The sequence below is a fragment of the Littorina saxatilis genome, linkage group LG14 (genome assembly GCF_037325665.1).
Source record: "Littorina saxatilis isolate snail1 linkage group LG14, US_GU_Lsax_2.0, whole genome shotgun sequence".
Lineage (NCBI taxonomy): Eukaryota > Metazoa > Mollusca > Gastropoda > Littorinimorpha > Littorinidae > Littorina > Littorina saxatilis.
In genome coordinates this window covers 6,515,861-6,535,619 of record NC_090258.1, presented here as the reverse complement: position 1 = coordinate 6,535,619, position 19,759 = coordinate 6,515,861, and the positions used below count along the sequence as shown (strand labels likewise).

Below are 19,759 nucleotides of genomic sequence, written 5' to 3'. Positions count from 1 at the left end.
TTTGTTTGCTTAACGCCCAGGCGACCACGAAGGGCCATATCAGGGCGGTGCTGCTTTGACATTTAACGTGCGCCACACACAAGACAGAAGTCGCAGCACAGGCTTCATGTCTCACCCGGTCACATTATTCTGACACCGGACCAACCAGTCCTAGCACTAACCCCATAATGCCAGACGCCAGGCGGAGCAGCCACTAGGTTGCCAATTTTAAAGTCTTTTGTATGACCCGGCCGGGGCCGGTTCGAACCCATGACCTCCCGATCACGGGGCGGACGCCTTACCACTAGGCCAACCGTGCCGGTCTACTAATGGTAATTGAGTTAGTACATTGGTACAATGAAAAGACACGCCGTTGAGGCCAAAAGTGTCCGTAGATTGCAGGTGGCCTGTCATGACAGGTATACTCCGGTCAAGGTCCGGTAATACACAAACGGACGTGACAAGAAAATGTCCTTTCATGGGAGGTGTCCTCTCTTTGGAAGCGCCTCACATCCCGGGTACCACTGTAAATGTTGCACTATTACAGTCAAACCTGTCCTTCCGACCACTTTCAAAAACGACTACCTGCGCATAATTAATACCACTCCAAAGGACACCTCTCCTGAACCCTACATAATTTAAAAGGTTTTTTTTTTTTTTTTACATCAGCCAGCTTTCAACACTGCTAGTGACCACATGTCCATAACGACCATTTTTGGTTGGTCCCTTTTTTTAGCTGGTTTCTGTGAGGGGAGTTTGAATACATCATTTCTACAGCTACATCTAGAGCTGTACATCTGCATGTATTTGTTTGCAGATTACAGTCATGTACTAGCTAGCAAAAAGGAAGTGTCAGTTCTTGAAAATTGTACAGCAAATGATACTTATGGATTTGATGTTGATGTTGTATGTTTGATGTCAGTTTGGGCACTTGTTGATGCTGTACATGATGTCACTTTCACTTTCAAGTGAATAAAAAAGACAGACTGTAAGTTAGTAAAATTGAGTCCCAGTAAAGATGTTTTTCTTCACTGAAAAGAAGAGTGTGTGTGTGTTAATTGGGTAGGTATAATTGTATAGGTGAGTAAATTTGTATGTGTGTGTTTGTATGTTGTGTGTGCATGTGTGTGTGTTTGGATGTGTTTGTGTGTGTGTGTTGGGTAGGTAATTGTATAGGTGAGTAAATTTGTATGTGTGTGTTTGTATGTTGTGTGTGCATGTGTGTGTGTGTGTGTGTGTCATGTGTTGGGTAGGTAATTGTATAGGTGAGTAAATTTGTATGTGTGTGTTTGTATGTTGTGTGTGCGTGTGTGTGTGTTTCTCTCTCAGTGTCTCCACAAGCTCTGCAGCGAGATTTGGCGAGTGGGACCAGCAGACCTGGGAACCCGTACGATTTCGCCGTATGTTGTACGCCTGTGACGCCTGTGCGGTCGGTGAAAAAAACATATGACAAGAAAAATTCCTAGACAGGGTGTTCTTCACAAGCGCATCCCTGTCATTCCTGTATAGATAGTGGGGACCATTGTTTATTTTAGTGAATACAAAATAACTGTACAACTCTGCATTTGACCAATGATTACAGCTTTTGTCATTAAACATTGAAAGATCTAGCGTGTTTTTTTTAAAGTATTGGTAAACTTAATTAAAGGTGCAACGGACGCGTGCGAAGAATGTTTGAATTATCAATGTTCAAATGTTGTGTGAAGTACGGTACACTCATTTTTCTAAAAATACGCCAAGTTTGTTTGAGAATACTCGAGTACTTCTTCTTCTTCAGCGTTCCAGAATTTTCTGGTTACGTGTGAGTTCGTTTGCCGATTTGGGTTCCCCACACTATCCAACTCTCAGGTTCCCAGGTCTGCACTGACTAGCTTGCAAGTGGCATTTCGTCGGGATCGATCGACCTATCGACCCTAATTTTTGGGCCTTCGTTGGAAACAAACTTTTTTCTATCTTTTTGCTTTATCACCAGAAAAAGCATTCAGGGTCGGCAGTCAGTGGAAAAAAAGTAAGCTATAGAAAGAAATAATTGAATTACAAAGGTTTTAAAAGAAAAACAGCAAACATTGATTATAAAAAAAGTTACATATGCTGAAAACCCTCTGAAATAGGCAGATTTGTCAGATTAATGCTTAATATAGTGTGTGTGTGTGTGTGTGTGTAATTGTTTTATGAGCAATATATGCCACTGGAAACAAAGGGAAGTAACGTCTTAGCACTGAAAGATAACTTCTTCAGTGCGTTCCATTTCCACTTTCAACTTTTTGTGAATATCCATGTTTTCCCAAAAGCTGCTTATTATCAATTAACGATAGCCGATTTCGTCGCTTTTTGTTATTTGAACATAACGGGTTTGAATAAAATTTAAACTAAGCATAAAATAGCGGCCTAAAGAACAAATCGCGCAGTCACGTGATGAGAGTTGACTTGAATGGCGGCAGCCGACGAATGAAAAAGAGGCGAAAGTTACCACACCTGAGGGAATCCTAAGTTTGAAACACTTGATCAGTAGTAAGTATTGAAGGTAGATACATTGTACCCTGTTTGTCTGTATTTCTGAAACATAGATAACCGTAAACATTGACGTCAGGTTTCGATTCATCATTCAAAACATGACGATTTCTGTCTAACTTCCCAAAATAACAACACTGCATTGCTGATTGGCAGATTGCATGGCAGTGTCATTGACAGTGATGTACTCATGTAGTAATTACCTCATGTAGTCATGTACACAACCACACACACACACACACAAACACACACTCATACGAGAACGTAATGAATTACTGAGTGTTGCATTGCCTGTTTACATTTCTTTCAACGGGAATATTTGTTTCAAAACTAGAGCACGTTGGCCTACATGAAGACTACATCACATCATATCTGTTTTTACGAGTCTGCGAAGTGGAAATTGGAATCACTCGCCAGTTGTGGGATGTGACAATGCTGTGCCAGTGCCACAAATATTGAGTGCATAAGTAACTTTGTCGCCAGGAAGTAACATTAACATATTGTAAATGTAATTCAATCAAGTTGGCGTTTTAATGAAACAGATCCTGTGATTGGTCAGAATGCCCCAACTCATTAAAAATTACCGGTCATTAATTGTCGATAACCACTCGCTAAAAAAACCATTTGATTCAACCTCATGAATGCAGGAAAGAGATCGTCGTCAGATTGAATTACAATAACATTAACATGCTTCCATTTGAAACTTCTTGGTCTTCATCGTGGAATGACACCCTCCCAAAGTCTAATTGAAGCCCTCCGTCGCTTCGCTCCGTGAGATGGCACCCTTGACAGTTTAAAAGCAAGTAGACCGTGAACTCGGCGACTACAAAGCGGCGGCGGCGAGTCGGTACCTCGCCGTCAGGGTTGCTTTGCAGTTACATTTACTGATTTAGTGATTTACATACATGTAACATCCGGTTATCTATATTGTTAACATGCATTTTGTAATTAACAGAGAACAAGACTAATACTAATAGCATAGAATGCATGAACCAGTGTTCTCTTGTTGTTCCAGACTGAGTGGTGACCAGTGAGTATCATCAGATGTCAAGATGGGTTCCGAATTTCACATGAAATTTGTGAAACCGAAAGATGGAGAACCGGAGCCAACGCTCCTGGAAGCATTTAATGTGAGTTTTTATTACTCCCACTATGTCAATTGTCAGCTGTTAAGTGAATTGAAGCAGAGGTTGAAGAAAATGAAATTTTGATACCGAAAGCTTTGTCATAATTACATTATTGCAATATTAGTTTGGACTTGAAACTAAAGTAGTAAAGGTAAGTTGTATTGATCAGTAAATATTAAAAAGATCCTGTGTCATACTAAAAGCCCTGTCTTCAGTGTGGTACAATAGCAGGGGTGTGCAAATTTAAAAATAAACAACTCACCCACGGGTTAGTAGAATCGCATTTCCAGCTCACCCGGGAAAAAAATAGGTAACCCACTCCAACTTTTCTTATTTTGTCTTTGAAGTTTCACACACAGAAACATTGGATTATAAGTCACTGAAAGGTAGCATCTGCCGACGACCAGTCTGTCCGAACTAAGAACAAAGAAGTAAGTCAATAACAATGAAACTTCAAACATGTGATGGGTTTCTCGGGGATTTTCACATTATCCTTCTCACGTTGATGCTTAATCAGGCATCGCCGATGAGCAACGCTGCCATCATGAGAGTTGAGAGTTCCTTTGTGATAAGTTGTACAACCCGTAACAAACTCGGACTTGGAATTCGCGAAACTTGGAAAGTTTTTGCAACACTTGCACGTCATGATTCCTGTGCTCTCATCAAACTGTAGCCATGGGAACTCATCACACCAACTAGAAAGAAACGTCCTCTTACGTTTGTGACTATCGTACTCTTTGTCCGTCGCTTGTTTAGTCTTTATCTCAACAGTTTTGCTTTCCGCTTTTGAAGTAGAAAACCCGAACCTAAACAACGCCATGGTTGTTTTTCAGTGGCCCGAAACAAATTAGGGAGCGCTTTCTCATTGGTCAAAATGTAAAACTAAACTAAGGGATGTAACTCACATCGTTGAAGCAGACGACATTTTCGAACACGATCAACACTTCAGAAAAAGCGCCTTAGAAACAGTACTTGCTGTTTGGGCTTCGGTTTGGGCTTTGTTTTCATTATGAAAAACAAGGGGAAATGTATTTTGGCCATTCATTTTAGTAAGGAGTTGGCATTTAAAGCTCTATCTTGAGTTTTGTTTGTGACATTTTTAGCTAACCCACGGGAATGCTACTCAAAGACCTCAGCTAACCCGGCCAATTTTTAACTCCCCCCGGGTCACGGGTTAGTGGATTTGCACACCACTGAATAGCCAACTTGCACAATACCCCGCTTGGATTTCTCTCCGGTGCGAAAGATCAGGAAGGTTCACTTCCCTGCGGGTAAATTTTTTGCTCTCAAGAGTTATCGTTCCTTCCATACACTACAATCACTGATCTAAACAATGGCTACCGAACAGCAGAATGTTCATGCGATTACAAGTACCAAAGTTGAAAAAATACCTCAAAGAAAGAAAAATACAATATTCAGGATACAAGAAACAGAAGCTGATTAAGTTATTGAACAGACAACGGAGTACCGGGATGGCACGTCATTTTGACGTAGACGAGAATTCAGCCATCGCTTCACAAGCGCTGGTGTTCTCTGGCTTGTGTTAAAAAAAAACTCGATCGCCTTTCCTTTGTGTACGGGCCACGCTTGGGTACTTTGAACGAACTTTAGGATTATTCTTGCGGCTAACATTGCTGCAGCCCACTGCACAGTGGGACTGGGTGGCCGAATGGTAACGCACTTGCGCTCGGAAGCGAGAGGTTGCGAGTTCGACCCTGGGTCAGGGCGTTAGCAATTTTCTCCCCCCTTTCCTAACCTAGGTGGTGGGTTCAAGGGCTAGTCTTTCGGATGAGACGAAAAACCGAGGTCCCTTTGTGTACACTACATTGGGGTGTGCACGTTAAAGATCCCACGATTGACAAAAGGGTCTTTCCTGGCAAAATTGTATAGGCATAGATAAAAATGTCCACCAAAACACCCGTGTGACTTGGAATAATAGGCCGTGAAAAGTAGGATATGCGCCGAAATGGCTGCGATCTGCTGGCCGATGTGAATGCGTGATGTATTGTGTAAAAAAATTCCATCTCACACGGCATAAATAAATCCTTGCGCCTTGAATATGTGCGCGATATAAATTGCATACAAAACAAATTTTAACAAATAAAAAAATAAATCCACGCGCTCAGAACTGTACCCACGGAATACGCGCGATATAAGCCTCATATTGATTGATTGATTGAAATTCACCATTTTCAAGGCGAAGTGTCTGCACTGAAACGCAACCTCTCACAGAGCTATCAAAACATGCCCGCAGTTTGAGGCAGATCTCACAAGACCACGCAAGGTATTGCAGATTTATCGCGCGACTTCGTGTCGCTGGCCGATAGGGCTAGTCGCCTATTGGAATCAGGTGTCAGAGACACAACAGAAGGAGTAAGTACTGGAGTAAAAATGCACCTTGTAGTTGTAGGCTGAAGTAATTAGTCAATTATTATTAGTCATGTACAACGGGAGGTGACTAACTGAGTTAAGTGCCATGTGGTGCAAGGTATGCAGTCATCAGAAGAACCGGGTAGTGGAGTACGTACAGACTAGCTCAACAACTGATTTACACACTTACCATGTGATTCAGATGCTGAAGGAACACGGCCTGAAACCGGAATGGATGGAGCAGGCAGCGTGTCTAGATGTGGAAGCAGCGGACAAAAACTGTGCTTATGTCATCGACCCATTTGAAGGGCCTGCCTTTGATCATCTCAAGCTTCTGGCTTGCAGGTATGTGAGATTGCAAGTAGATACAGTGGAACCATCTCAAGCTTCTGGCTTGCAGGTATGTGAGATTGCAAGTAGATACAGTGGAACCCCCCCTTGTAAGACCTTCAAATCTGAGAAAATAAGGTCTTATTCTTAAAAAGGAGGGAGTCGGAAAATGGAGGGAGTCTTAATATGGAGGGAGTCTTAAAATGGGGGTAGATTTACAGAGGTTATGAACAGAAAGTTTAAAAAAAGAAAAGGGTCTTAAAAGGGAGGAAGTCCTACAAGGGGGGTTCCACTGTATGCAGGGGTGGTGTTTGGTGTCACTGACAGCAAAACATCTACATTATTTCAAATCGCCAACAACCTTATTGTCATTTTTGCAGAATTGCTGAACTATTTCAGTGTGTTCACGGTGGGCACTTGTATGTTATGTTATAGTAATGTTCACGGTGGGCACTTGTATGTTATGTTATAGTAATGTCAGTGTGTTGACGGTGGGCACTTGTATGTTATGTTATAGTAATGTCAGTGTGTTCACGGTGGGCACTTGTATGTTATGTTATAGTAATGTCAGTGTGTTCACGGTGGGCACTTGTATGTTATGTTATAGTAATGTTCACGGTGGGCACTTGTATGTTATGTTATAGTAATGTTCTCGGTGGGCACTTGTATGTTATGTTATAGTAATGTTAGTATGTGCAATGAAACAGAGATTTGTTTTTAATCTAGTTTTCATAAGCATACTTTCCTAGATTTCAGAGAGAAAAAAAATCTCAGATTAGCATGTTGGTATTATTGTTTGATGCATTTAGAACAAAGCCTCCTTTAGTTTTCAATCAATCAATAGGAAGCTTATATAGCGCGTATTCCGTGTGTACAGTTCTAAGCGCTTGTCGGAGAGAGTTTTCAGAGAGTTTTGTTCTGTGTTTTCTCAACTGTTGTTCAGTCTCATCCTGAACTCCTTCCCTTCGGGTCTCATTTATCCCTGACAGGATGCCTTTTGTTTTCTCCCTCTGGCTCTGCAGAAGAAATCAATTTTTTTTTTTTTTTACATATTTAGATCTTTTCGTAATGTGTTATTGATATAAGCAGATGGTGTTGTGTACTTTTTAAATTACAAAGGAATTGTTATGTAAGACAGTTTCAAGCTAGCTATCTTTCGCGGATGTATTTACTGTGCAAACAACTCTAAATATGGCAAAAGTGTCACGTGATAATCAACTTTGTCACGTGATCATAACAAAATGGCTACGGAGCGGACACCGGTTAAAAGTAGATGTGTCCTTTGTGACAATGAAAAGACCGAGTCCAGCCATAATTATACGGTTGTAGGCAAAGTTGGGTGGAACAATGAACAGCTTGGTGAAATGGTTGAGTCTCTCAGTGGAGAATCTGTTCGTCGAGAGACGGAAGAATCGGCCATTCTGCAATCACTTTCTTCTTTTCTCAGAAACATTAGCGAAAAACATATGGGAGATAACTCTGTATTCTTGTTTTGATAGATTTCGGCTTTTAGCTCCGCGTCTTCTATGGCCATGACCTTTACTCCGCGTAGTAATGATCCATCCTATCAGAGAGACACTGAGCGAGAGCGTGGACCAATGATTGTCAGAATGGTTCAGTCTGTGTTGAGCAGGGTCAAGTGCAATAGTTATGTGGTTGGTTCACGTTTTTCAGGGTCTATGGAGCGCAGTGCATCCTCGCCAGCCTCAATATGAAAATTGTGAGTACTGTATGAATCTATGATCATTCAATTTTGAAATTGGTGCCAGCATATCTATTTTCACATGACGTCATCACACTGAAATCTGCAGCAGCGGCCATTTTGTCTTCCCATACTAAGGTCGGCATCATGGTGTGGTTGAAAACGATGGCTACATATTTAATGCCTGCGTCTTTTGTTCAGAACATTTGTTTAGTTTTGGGAAGCATGTCAAATAACGATTTAGCATTGAACTGAAGACTTTTATGTTTTGTTTTGTGAAGCTTGCCAAATGATAACGATGTAGCATTGAAGATTTTTGTGGTTTGAGGTTGTGTATGTGTCACTGTGTGTATGTGTGTGTTAATGAAATGCCTTCTATTGAAGTTGAACTTTGCTGCATGTGCCTTTGATTAAACAACTTTAAAATTTAAATGGAGTATGTTGCTACAGGAGTTGCCACAGAAGAAGAGGCCTATCTACAATGTAGCCATGAAAGGAGTGATCATTTCGTGCACCAGCCTTGAGAAGAAAATAAGGGTTAGTTCATTACACTTGTTTAATGCTTATTCAGCAAAAGTACATTGTTTCAAGGCAGATATCTCGGCGTTTAATGACACTCAAGGGACCAACCAAAACTGATAATTGTAGACAGGTTAAAGTTATCGAAATGTCAATTGTTGATATCAAACAAAATCTCAGTACTGGGGTTTGGGTCTTATTTAAGTTTTTTCTTGTTTACCTACTGAATTATTTTTGCGATCAAGATAAGGTATCATTACTGAATATTTTTTGGATTGTTGAAGATAATATTTTAGGTTCAAATGAAACTGTCATTGCTAAAGCTAGTTTTGTTGAATTTATTGTCAAGGCTAGTGCTATAACCTGATTCCAAAAAAAGTTTCATCTTTTGTCCTAAATGGCACCAGAATGTTAATAGTCAGAGTAATTTGGTGCATCTTGGCTAATCAATATGGTTTCTACGACATGTACATAGTTGGGGTAGTTGCTTTATTTAACAGTATTAATTGGATGTTAGTGTGTGTGTGTTTGTTTGCTATTGTACATCGCCGTGAGCTCTAGTGTGTACATCGCCGTGAGCTCTAGGGAGAAGGGGTGATTCATAAGTGTTAATTATTATTTATTATGACACAAGTAACAATTGAACAATGACAGAAAATAGTTGAATCATCTCACCACAGTCACTTTGTTATTTAGATTTTTGACAGAAAATGAGGAAAGAAACATTATAAGATGTTTGGTGGCTTGTTGACAGACCAGCTTTTTTGTTGGTCCAAGGGGACCATATCGTCTTTTGTTTCATCTTTATCGACCAAGGCCGAAGGCCGCGGTTGATAAATATGAGACAAAAGGCGATATGCTCCCCGAGGACCAACAACAAAGTGCTGGTCTGACGACAAGCTACCAAACATCGTTTTTGTCATCATTTTTGTTGTGCAACAAAATGCACAATAACCCACAGGGAGACGAACTTTTAGAATCCAACTCCGGGCCTCAAAGCATCGTCACAGTAGCACGAGATAACACGTCAAACTTGTATGTGACGTCAAACGTAGCTTGTTGATGCTTTTCTTCCAGTCTGAAAATGTACAGAGCTGCGATCATACCTGTGAATTCAGTAAGTGTTGAGCATATTTCTTTTCTTTTAAGTGTTTATGACTTTTCGTTGTGGATTTTGCGATTACAGAGATAAGTTGCAAATTAACCATGAGTCGCCGCGGTAATTATCAACATTAATTGGGTCTTTGAGAGTGAATGCTTACAATCGTTGTCCTCGGAAACACAAATCCAAAGCCACGATGGTTCCACACATCAAACAATCAGCCTGATTGGCTTTTACTTTGACAATCCACGTTTCACATGAAAGCTCAAATCCATTCACCACCTCGAGTTATTGCATGGGGAACATGAGATTTATTTACCAGGTGTTTGTGAATGAAAACTCGTGAAAATGATGACAATGTGTTCTGTTCAGGAACATGTGCACCATATGGTGGAGATGATGGCAGGGGAGGCAAGCAGGAACCTGGTGGAAGAAGTTACCCACCTTGTGGCCGGTGAGGTTGGCAGCCAGAAGTATACTGTGAGTGCTTATCGTCAGCGCTAAAACTGGTTTTGGGGCTTCAATGGATGATATTTTGGCAAATGGAGAAAGAGGTTTGGTCTAGCAGTGGGCGGAATAATCAATTCTTACTGTTGTTCAAGTTCATGCTACACAAATGAAAGGCAAGTTCACCAATGCATGCATGTCTTTGTTACCAAGCTGGTCTTTGAACATTTTAAACTTTTGAGAGAGAAAAAAGATCTCTTGATTAATGCAAGCAATAGAAAATATGCTGAATGTTATATCAGATATTACCTTAGTCACTTGTAATGTTTTCTGCTGTCGGATTTTATCCGAGTTAGTGTTTTCGAGTCACATGCATCTAGTCGCACCTTTGGCTATGTACCATCAGAATTTGGTTGAGGGGGTCCAAGAAACATTTGTCTTTTATCCTAGGCCGAACCCTGTAGTCCAGGAGATTGTTTCATCCGAGTCATTTATGTTGACTGTGGCAGGCATGATCTGTGTAGAGTGGAACCCCCCCTTTTAAGACCCCCCACCGACGGGCGCTGTGGCGGGGTGGTAAGACGTCGGCCTCTTAATCGGAAGGTCGAGGGTTCGAATCCCGGCCGCGGCCGCCTGGTGGGTTAAGTGTGGAGATTTTTCCGATCTCCCAGGTCAACTTATGTAGACCTGCTAGTGGTTTATCCCCCTTCGTGTGTACACGCAAGCACAAGACCAAGTGCGCACGGAAAAGATCCCGTAATCCATGTCAGAGATCGGTGGGTTATAGAAACACGAAAATACCCAGCATGCTTCCTCCGAAAGCGGCGTATGGCTGCCTTAATGGCGGGGTAAAAACAGTCATACACGTAAAATTCCACTCGTGCAAAAACACGAGTGTACGTGGGAGTTTCAGCCCACGAACGCAGAAGAAGAAGAAGAAGAAGAAGACCCCCACAAACCTTACAAATTCAGGTCTTAAAAAGGTCATTTTACAGAGATTATGAACAAAATATGTAGAAAAGTAAGGTCTCAAAAGAGGAAGTCTTATATTGGGGGGGGGGGTCTCAAAAGGGGGGTTCCACTGTATTTTTGTTACCTTTTTCAGATGAGATTGTTCTAATTGCTTGAGACATAATGAGTGTGGTACTGTTGTAGGTGGCAGCCAGCAGAGGAACTTCGATCATGACGGCAGACTGGGTGTACAACGTGTGGGACAAAGCTCAGCATAGGTCAGTCTCGTAGTCGTACTGCTTTGCTGTCCTTTCATTGAAAGTTGTGAAGATAATAAACACGTTTTATCATCTTGATGTCCCCCAGAATTGACCCAGAGGCAGCGCTTTCTTATCTTGCAGCAGAACTCTTGTTCTTCTTTATCTCATTCTGTCATAGTGCATACTTTTTATTGTTCGCTTTAGTTTTTGCTGAAGCTTGCCTGATAGACGGGTTAATTAATTTTAGTCCTTTTGTGTGTGTACTTTGTGAGTGATATTGAGGTATGGTCTACATGGTTGTATCTTTTGCAACATGTTCTGTTTATACAGGTACGTGCACGCCACGGACTCTGAGTTTGCTCAGTTCCGATGTCCCATCTTCAAGGGTCTGGTGGTCACCGTTTCAGGACTCAGTCCAGACGAGCGAAAACAGGTCAAACATTACGTGGAAAATGAAGGTAAACCCCTGGTTTCATAACTCCAGTTTGAAACATGCCTTTACATGTTGTTCAACTATTTTAGTAGTACTATATATATATATATATATATTTACAGAGCTGGGAACCCATACAATTTCGCGGTATTTTGTACGCATGATTGTCTAGAATACGAGTAGTACGGTCAGTGGAAAAAAAATATGACGAGAACATTTCCTAGATTTCACAAAGTAAACAGTGAGAGAGAGAGAGGGAGAGAGAGAGAGAAAGAAGAGAGGTTCTGTGTTTGCCAGTGTGTTTGTGTCTGATATGTAGAAGAATGCTTGTATGATTTGAATAGGCTAATCTCAGAAGACAGAGTTCAGTGAAGTATTCTCCAAATATGATGCAGAAAAAAGCAAGTATGATTCTTGAGCCAGTTAACTCTTAGCAACGCATTACAGCTACATTCATAATGAAGAAGATAATAATTGTCTGTGGAAGTAATAATATTGACTTCACCTGTTGCACCTTGCTTTGGTTGGCAGGTGGGACCTACACAGGTGAAATGAAGATGAACCACTGCACACATCTCATTGTCAAGGAGCCCAAAGGTAAAACCAGTTCTCACTGTGTAAATACAATGGAAACCCCCCTGTTAAGACAAATCTGAGAAAATCAGGTCTTAAAAAGGAGGGAGTCTTAAGGGCAGACCGGGTAGGCAAAATGAGTTATTTTTGGTCTCATACACCTTTTTGGGGTTGTTGCATTTTTGACTCACATGCGAAGCAAAAGTGAGTCTATGTACTCACCCGAGTCGTCCGTCCGTCCGTCCGTCCGTCCGGCCGGCCGTCCGTCCGGCCGTCCGGAAAACTTTAACGTTGGATATTTCTTGGACACTATTCAGTCTATCAGTACCAAATTTGGCAAGATGGTGTATGATGATAAGGCCCCAAAAAACATACATAGCATCTTGACCTTGCTTCAAGGTCAAGGTCGCAGGGGCCATAAATGTTGCCTAAAAAACAGCTATTTTTCACATTTTCCCCATTTTCTCTGAAGTTTTTGAGATTCAATACCTCACCTATATATGATATATAGGGCAAAGTGAGCCCCATCTTTTGATACCAGTTTGGTTTACCTTGCTTCAAGGTCAAGGTCACAGGAGCTCTTCAAAGTTGGATTGTATACATATTTTGAAGTGACCTTGACCCTGAACTATGGAAGATAACTGTTTCAAACTTAAAAATTATGTGGGGCACATGTTATGCTTTCATCATGAGACACATTTGGTCACATATGATCAAGGTCAAGGTCACTTTGACCCTTATGAAATGTGACCAAAATAAGGTAGTGAACCACTAAAAGTGACCATATCTCATGGTAGAAAGAGCCAATAAGCACCATTGTACTTCCTATGTCTTGAATTAACAGCTTTGTGTTGCATGACCTTGGATGACCTTGACCTTGGGTCAAGGTCACATGTATTTTGGTAGGAAAAATGTGTAAAGCATGTGAGTCGTATGGGCTTTGCCCTTCTTGTTCACACCTTTGAACATCCTGGAATGCATTCAATAATCTGCTTTTATCATTTTAGACATGTATTCATGTAAATAAAACCATTTTCAAACCGATGTTTTGTTGTTTTTGTCTGTGTTTTATCAAAAAAATCGAAAAAATGGTCAACTTTGGATACTCCGTGCTGGTAAATGTGCGCACATGACATGACCCTTCGCTGTTCAAACTGTGTGGAAATTTCCGTTCTTCAAGATGACGTCATCACCGTTGGGGAATTTCCGTTGACATGGGCACAAAGAGAGAGAATCCGTTCCAACCGAAACCCCGGAATTAATATATGCAAATATATGTAGGTCAAAGGCATTTGGCGCAAGCGCAGTAGACAACTTATCAGTCCCCCGGTGTCAACAAATCCATGACGTTTTCACCGATTCAGCAGCATTTTTCAAAGTTTTGAGCTGCGGAGAACAACCCTAACATTGGAAATGTTCGGCATAGTGGCAAGAAATATCAGAGAAAGATGAACCAGCAGCAGCGAACAGTAGAAGGAAGTAACAACACTCCGAAATGAACCAACATTATCGTATTGAAGCAGACGACATTCTAAGATTCTTGACTCGACGAGGTGGGTTTTGCTTCTTTCTCTTTTCGATCTTGTTTGTTTGACAACGTGATTTATTGCACATTGTTATGTTGTTGTTGTTGTAAGAATGTGTTAGGGTTTGCAGGTAAATGATAAACAGTTTGTGTCTGAAGTATTTTGCGTGTTTCTTGATCCAATTTACTGACCATGCCGCCGTCGCACCCCCCCCCCCCCCCCCCTCCCTCCCTCCCTCGATCATCTCTGTGATATCGTCTTCACAACCCCTATTTTATTGTTCTTCGCTGGCCAGTCCTTGAGAGCTTACTATGGTGTAACATGTCATCATTATTCTTTGTCTGGGGTCAAACTGAGAAGCAGCATCTGAGCGATGTACGACTGACACAGTTTTTGTTTCTGGTCATTGACCGTAGGAAAATAAGTACCCTACTAGAGAGCGTTCTCTAATTCTAAAGGATTGGTTTACACCAGCATGGCTGACCAACCTATCATTGACAGCAATATTGTTGTCAAATCTTTTCCGTTAACTAAGGAATAAAAAAATAGATCCAATTTACTTCACCAAAGAAAAAAAAAGAGTTAAACTAAAGGACTGGGGATGCAACTCATGAATCAAAAGCATAAAGATCACCTGCAAACAGTGCTAGGTTTAGGAAATCTGAAAATGTATACACACACACAGAACACACACACACACACACAAAACAGACAACAGACAAGAAACAAGCAAATACATAGCAAGTGTGATGAAATAAATTAATTTTAAAAGAAAAATATGAAAAGAAAGAAAGAAAGAAAGAAAATAATTCAGCTAGTTTCAGTATTAGTTCCTGTGTGTATGTGATTGTGTGGTTACTCAAATCCCATAGTAAACTTGACATGTAAATTTTGTGATAGGGGCCAATTAATGAATGTCTTTTGTGTGTGTGTGTGTGTGTGTTCGTCAACCGACATATGTGGGTACGAGCCGCTGAGGTGGTTGTAAGAAAACCCGCCTGGTTCAGTGGTTGGGGGCTGATTGGGATTTCTGATTTACCGGCCTAGCCAAAAAGTTGAGGTACACCCCATGTAACATGGTCATTTGCAAAATAAAGTACAAGCACTTGTTGACGTTTATATTAAGTCTTAAATTTTGCAGCTTATTACAAACAAAAACCATGGACAGTTGTATCAAATATTAAATCAGTGTTTGTGTATTTATTAGGTTGGAGCAAGGGGAGAGCCAGTCCTCCTGTGGTGGCAGCGAGGAGAAAGATTGACCTGATGGAAAAGTTTGCTAAACCGGAACTACCCTCTTCCACAGCAGAAACATCAGCTTTGCCATCTTCTGACCAACCATAAGAAGATACAGATACTTTGCCATCTTCTGACCCATCACAAGCAGATATGGATACTGGTACTGTGCAACGTCACTCCGCTGACATGTGTTGGGCTTTTGTCAACATTGATCAGCTCAATCTATTGCTGAAAGGTCTATACATGTATCCTGTACTGAATGCTTGTCTGATTATGAAAGAAGGTGATGCATCAGCCCAAGGATTTGCACAGGCCCTGCATCTGGAGTGCATATGAGTGTCCATTCAAGTCTGCAGTTGTTTACTCTTCTCCCAGTGTTTGCAACGCTTCGGGTGGTAAAGTTGCATTTAAAATAATCCGCGTATGACCATGTTGGTACATGGAAAGGGACATTCAGCTTTACAGAAATTTGCTGCAGTGTTAGGATTGAGCACAGAAATACTGTAATTAAAATGTTGCAACTTTTGAATGGCTTGACAGCTTTGTTCCATTTGTGTACATATAATTATGTAATGCTGTCGATGATTTGTGAAGCATCATTTCTATGCAATGGAATAAGAAATCAGTGCATCCGTTGGGTTTTTATGAGTCGGACAGTTTGGTTCTGATCAATATTTTCATATCAGCACAAACACAGATAATTGACTTTTTTAATGTTTTCATATGATTTTTTTTTAAATTAAAAAAATCTGATAATTTGATTATCAAATCATTTCCCCTTCATAGTTAAAGTGTTATTCTGGTTAAAAAAAACCACCCCATTAATTCAAGCTCTACTGTGGTACTAGTTTACCGGGGTACCAGTGAGACTCTTTTACATGCTGTTTTCTCTACATGTAATTTGAGACAAAATGTGGTAATTAAAATGTTGTAACTTTTGAATGGCTAGATGGATTTGTTCCAATTTTGTATATGTTGTTTATGATTTGTGAAGCACCATTTCTGTGCATGGAATAAGAATACAGTGGATTCCTTGTGTTTTTATGAGTCCGACAGTTTCGTTTTGATTCATATCTGCACTAACATAGATGAGTTTTCAAATGATTTTTTAAAAAAAGTCCGGATAATTTGATCGTCAAATCATTTCCCCATCATAGTAAAGTGGTCATTCTGATAAAAACATATGAATTCAGGGTGCACTGTGCTACTTGTTTTTGTATGTACTGGTTCAAATCTTTAAAATGCTGTTTTCTCTGAATGTAATTTTCAGACAAAACGCTACAATTAAAATGTTGCAACTTTTGAAAGGCTTGATGGATTTGTTCAGTTTTTGTATATGTTGTTTATGAGTTGTACAGCATCAGTTCTGTGCATGGAATAAGAGTTCAGTGCATTGGTTGGGTTTTTATGAGTCTGACAGTTAGGATCTCATGTATTTTTCTTATCAGAACTGAACCGGTAACTGAAAATGCTAAATTAAAATAATATATTGCTTAGAAATGCTTTTCGATGCACAGAATTATTAAACACACACATATTGCTGCAAAGAAGAAAAATTGGATCAAAACATGCACTGGTTCACAAACTGCAACATTTTAAAAAAAGCACATTTTATAACGTTTTTCTCACATTTTGGTGAATAAAACCCCCAAAAATTGCTTTTCACTCAAAATTTAAAATGGTTTCCCTTAATTAGGTTATTCTGCTTGCAAAAATCAAACAAGCAGCAAACTGTTTCCAAAATAAAAAAAAAAAGTGCCCGCCTACCCTGTCTCCCCTTAAAATGGTAAATTTACAGAGGTTGGGATACAGAAACTCTGAGAAAACTTGGTTTCGACTGTAGTCTGTAATCTTGGACTTTGGAGTCTAGATTGGGGGGCTTAACGTCCTCACAGGTAACTTACCTGTTAGGGACATGTTTGTGATGATATGCTAAACAAGGAGTCTTGAAGTCTCTCTTGTATTCCACTTATATATTAATCAACAACACATCCGGCCTGGGCCTGAGAATCTGAACGTTGTTCACCTCGTCATCAGCATTATCGTAATTATCAAAGTAGCAATGCTTTGCCTGTAATGAGCATTTTAAAGCTGGTAGCTTCAAAAGGTATTGAATCTCTGTTTTGTTTTGGATTTCTGGATCAGTTTGGCGGCGTAAGTGATGGATCCGACACAAAACGTTGCCGAGATCCGTTTGAATTTCTTGCACTGTTTGATGTGAACATTTTATGCAATCCACTGCCGAGATCCGTTGGGATTTCTCTAAATCAGGTCGACGTGTGAATTTTATGCAATCCACTGCCGAGATCAGTTGTGATTTCTCTAAATCAGGTCGACGTGTGAATTTTATGCAATCCACTGCCGAGATCAGTTGTGATTTCTCTAATTCAGGTCGACGTGTGAATTTTCACACAGTGACTTATAAGGTATAAGTTACAATCTTCTTACATATCAGTTCAACAGTTAAGAATAAGATACATGCTACCTCCTGTACTTTCAACATTTTGTGGATTTACTGTCCAGGTCAGAAGTATGACTACGCCTGTAAGTGGAAAGTTCACATCGTGACCTTGAAGTGGTTGTACGAATCGCTGGACAAAAACTTTTGTCAGGACGAGAAGAAGTACCCAGTGACTAGTAACAACGGGGCTTCAGGAGTGAAAACCTCGACACCTGAGAGGAGTCGTCTTTCAGGTATTTATTGTCACCTTTGCTTGTTACATACTACTTATGGATGTTGATATGGATAATCTTGCCTTGCTTGGCCATACTATACTTGGCCACACAAATATTGTGAGGCTGTTTGTACTTCAGCTAAAATATTCATACCCTTGTTATGTTGTTCAAACTATATGTTATATAAAAGTCCTTTTTCCCTATCTGGTTCATTTTTTGGATTGAGGATTTCTTTCACAGGGGTAATGTGACTGCTACTTAGCTCATTGTCTCCCAGGTACGGATATATCCGTACCCACTCATCGTGTTGCTACACAGTTCCTACACAGTTACTACAATTCTGAGTGACCTGCTGCAGCACAGCTGATCTCGGCTAATAAAAACCTTGGTCAACATAGGTGGGGTACAAAGTGTTAAATGGGGGTTCGCCAAACGTTGACCTCACAAAAATCCAGGTTTCAAAATTCAAATCAACAAAAATTCAAAGTTTGCGAAGTTTAGCCATGTTTGCATACAGAAAGAAAGAACTATCAATTACCTACAGAGTAGAGGTCATTCTGCATGGCTATCTTTCACGGTTTTGATGTTCTGACATTGCGACTGAAGTAGGTATCACCCGGGTTAGAGTTCATTGTTTTATCCTACATACGTGAGAAAGACCATTCATAAGATAATATCGTTCAAACCACACGTGTGTATATAATGTAAATGAGGTCGTTTCAAACTAGTTTGCCATGGACCTGCTTTCCCACGGCTTATTATGCCAAATATTGAAAAGCTCCCTTTCGCTCGCAGTTCAATATTTAAAAAATCAACTTCTGTAAATCTGGTACGACACAGCAAGTAGCGTTGATTCTTCTTTTCGCCACTTTTTTGCTACACCGCAGTGCAATTTTTATGTTGCAGCAGTCAGACCGAGCATAAGCGACATCAGCGCAATCAGCCTCACACACATTGATGACACTGCATGTACAACCACTCGCTTGCTGAACGACACAACGGCAGAAAACTTTGACGCTTTGGACGTAAGCTGCGCTCCCAGAGAACAGTTCATCGAGTCCTGCAGACTCTACCTCAGCAGTGGCATCAGAGGAGCTCTACTAGAAAAGTGCAGGAGAATAATTAACTCTGGAGGAGCTACCAGGTACGCGTTTTCTGTTAAGTTTGCTTTAAAAAAAATATAAGCTTCTTAAAGATTTTTACCCTTGACTTTTGTTCCTGGTCCAAGCTTGCTCTCACGCGGCTTGGCTTGGTTAGTCAGTATTCATTGCTTAATCCTTCCCCGAAAGCGTCACATGGCTGCCTGAATGGCGGGGTAAAAACGATCATACACGTACAAAACCACTCGTGCAAAAAAATGAGTGAACATGGGAGGTTCAGCTCAGGAACAAAGAAGAAACAGAAGAAGATTGCTCGATTCGCATCCAGATTTCATTCTGCTGTCAGATTTGTTAATTTGACAGACACTCCAGAGAGGAATGTGCTCCCATGGGGTCGCCTTCACGCGGCGGGAGTGTTTCCACAGAGCTACCCCACCCCTTTACTTCTCTTCTTTTGTCTTATTTCTGCCTTAACAGTCCTTTCACCTATATTTCCTTCCAAGAAAACTCTCCCTACTATTCCCTGCAGTTTTCCAATTCTTTTCTTGTTGTCTTATTTCTATCTGACTGGATCCATCACCTTTATTTCACTTACCAAAAGTCTTCTTTTCCACATCCTTATTTCTCTGCACCCCGCATGTCGTAAGAGGCGACTAACGGATTCTGTTTCTCCTTTTACCCTTGTTCAGTGGTTCTTGTATAGAATATAGTCAATGTTTGTAAAGATTTTAGTCAAGCAGTATGTAAGAAATGTTTAGTCCTTTGTACTGAAAACTTGCATTCTCCCAGTAAGGTCATATATTGTACTACGTTGCAAGCCCCTGGAGCAATTTTTTGATTAGTGCTTTTGTGAACAAGAAACACTTAACAAGTGGCTCTATCCCATCTCCCCCCCTTTCCCCTATCCCATCTCC

At 40.6% G+C, this 19,759-nt stretch overlaps 1 protein-coding gene and 1 long non-coding RNA gene across 2 annotated transcripts in view; both read left to right on the top strand.

Moving 5' to 3' along the window:
* Nucleotides 1-2,365: 2,365 nt before the first annotated feature.
* Nucleotides 2,366-19,759, top strand: part of LOC138947006 (DNA topoisomerase 2-binding protein 1-like) — a 79,863-nt gene continuing 62,469 nt past the window's right edge. The window contains exons 1-11 of the mRNA XM_070318425.1: nt 2,366-2,490; nt 3,506-3,620; nt 6,190-6,332; nt 7,992-8,037; nt 8,470-8,556; nt 10,013-10,120; nt 11,243-11,316; nt 11,629-11,756; nt 12,263-12,328; nt 17,593-17,763; nt 18,652-18,889. Of these exons, the coding sequence (XP_070174526.1) occupies nt 3,543-3,620; nt 6,190-6,332; nt 7,992-8,037; nt 8,470-8,556; nt 10,013-10,120; nt 11,243-11,316; nt 11,629-11,756; nt 12,263-12,328; nt 17,593-17,763; nt 18,652-18,889 (1,139 nt within the window). The 5' untranslated portion in view covers nt 2,366-2,490; nt 3,506-3,542. The remainder of the gene's footprint in view (nt 2,491-3,505; nt 3,621-6,189; nt 6,333-7,991; nt 8,038-8,469; nt 8,557-10,012; nt 10,121-11,242; nt 11,317-11,628; nt 11,757-12,262; nt 12,329-17,592; nt 17,764-18,651; nt 18,890-19,759) is intronic.
* Nucleotides 13,260-16,376, top strand: LOC138947005 (uncharacterized). The gene is made up of 2 exons (XR_011449514.1): nt 13,260-13,857; nt 15,038-16,376. It is a non-coding gene; the product is annotated as an uncharacterized lncRNA (long non-coding RNA).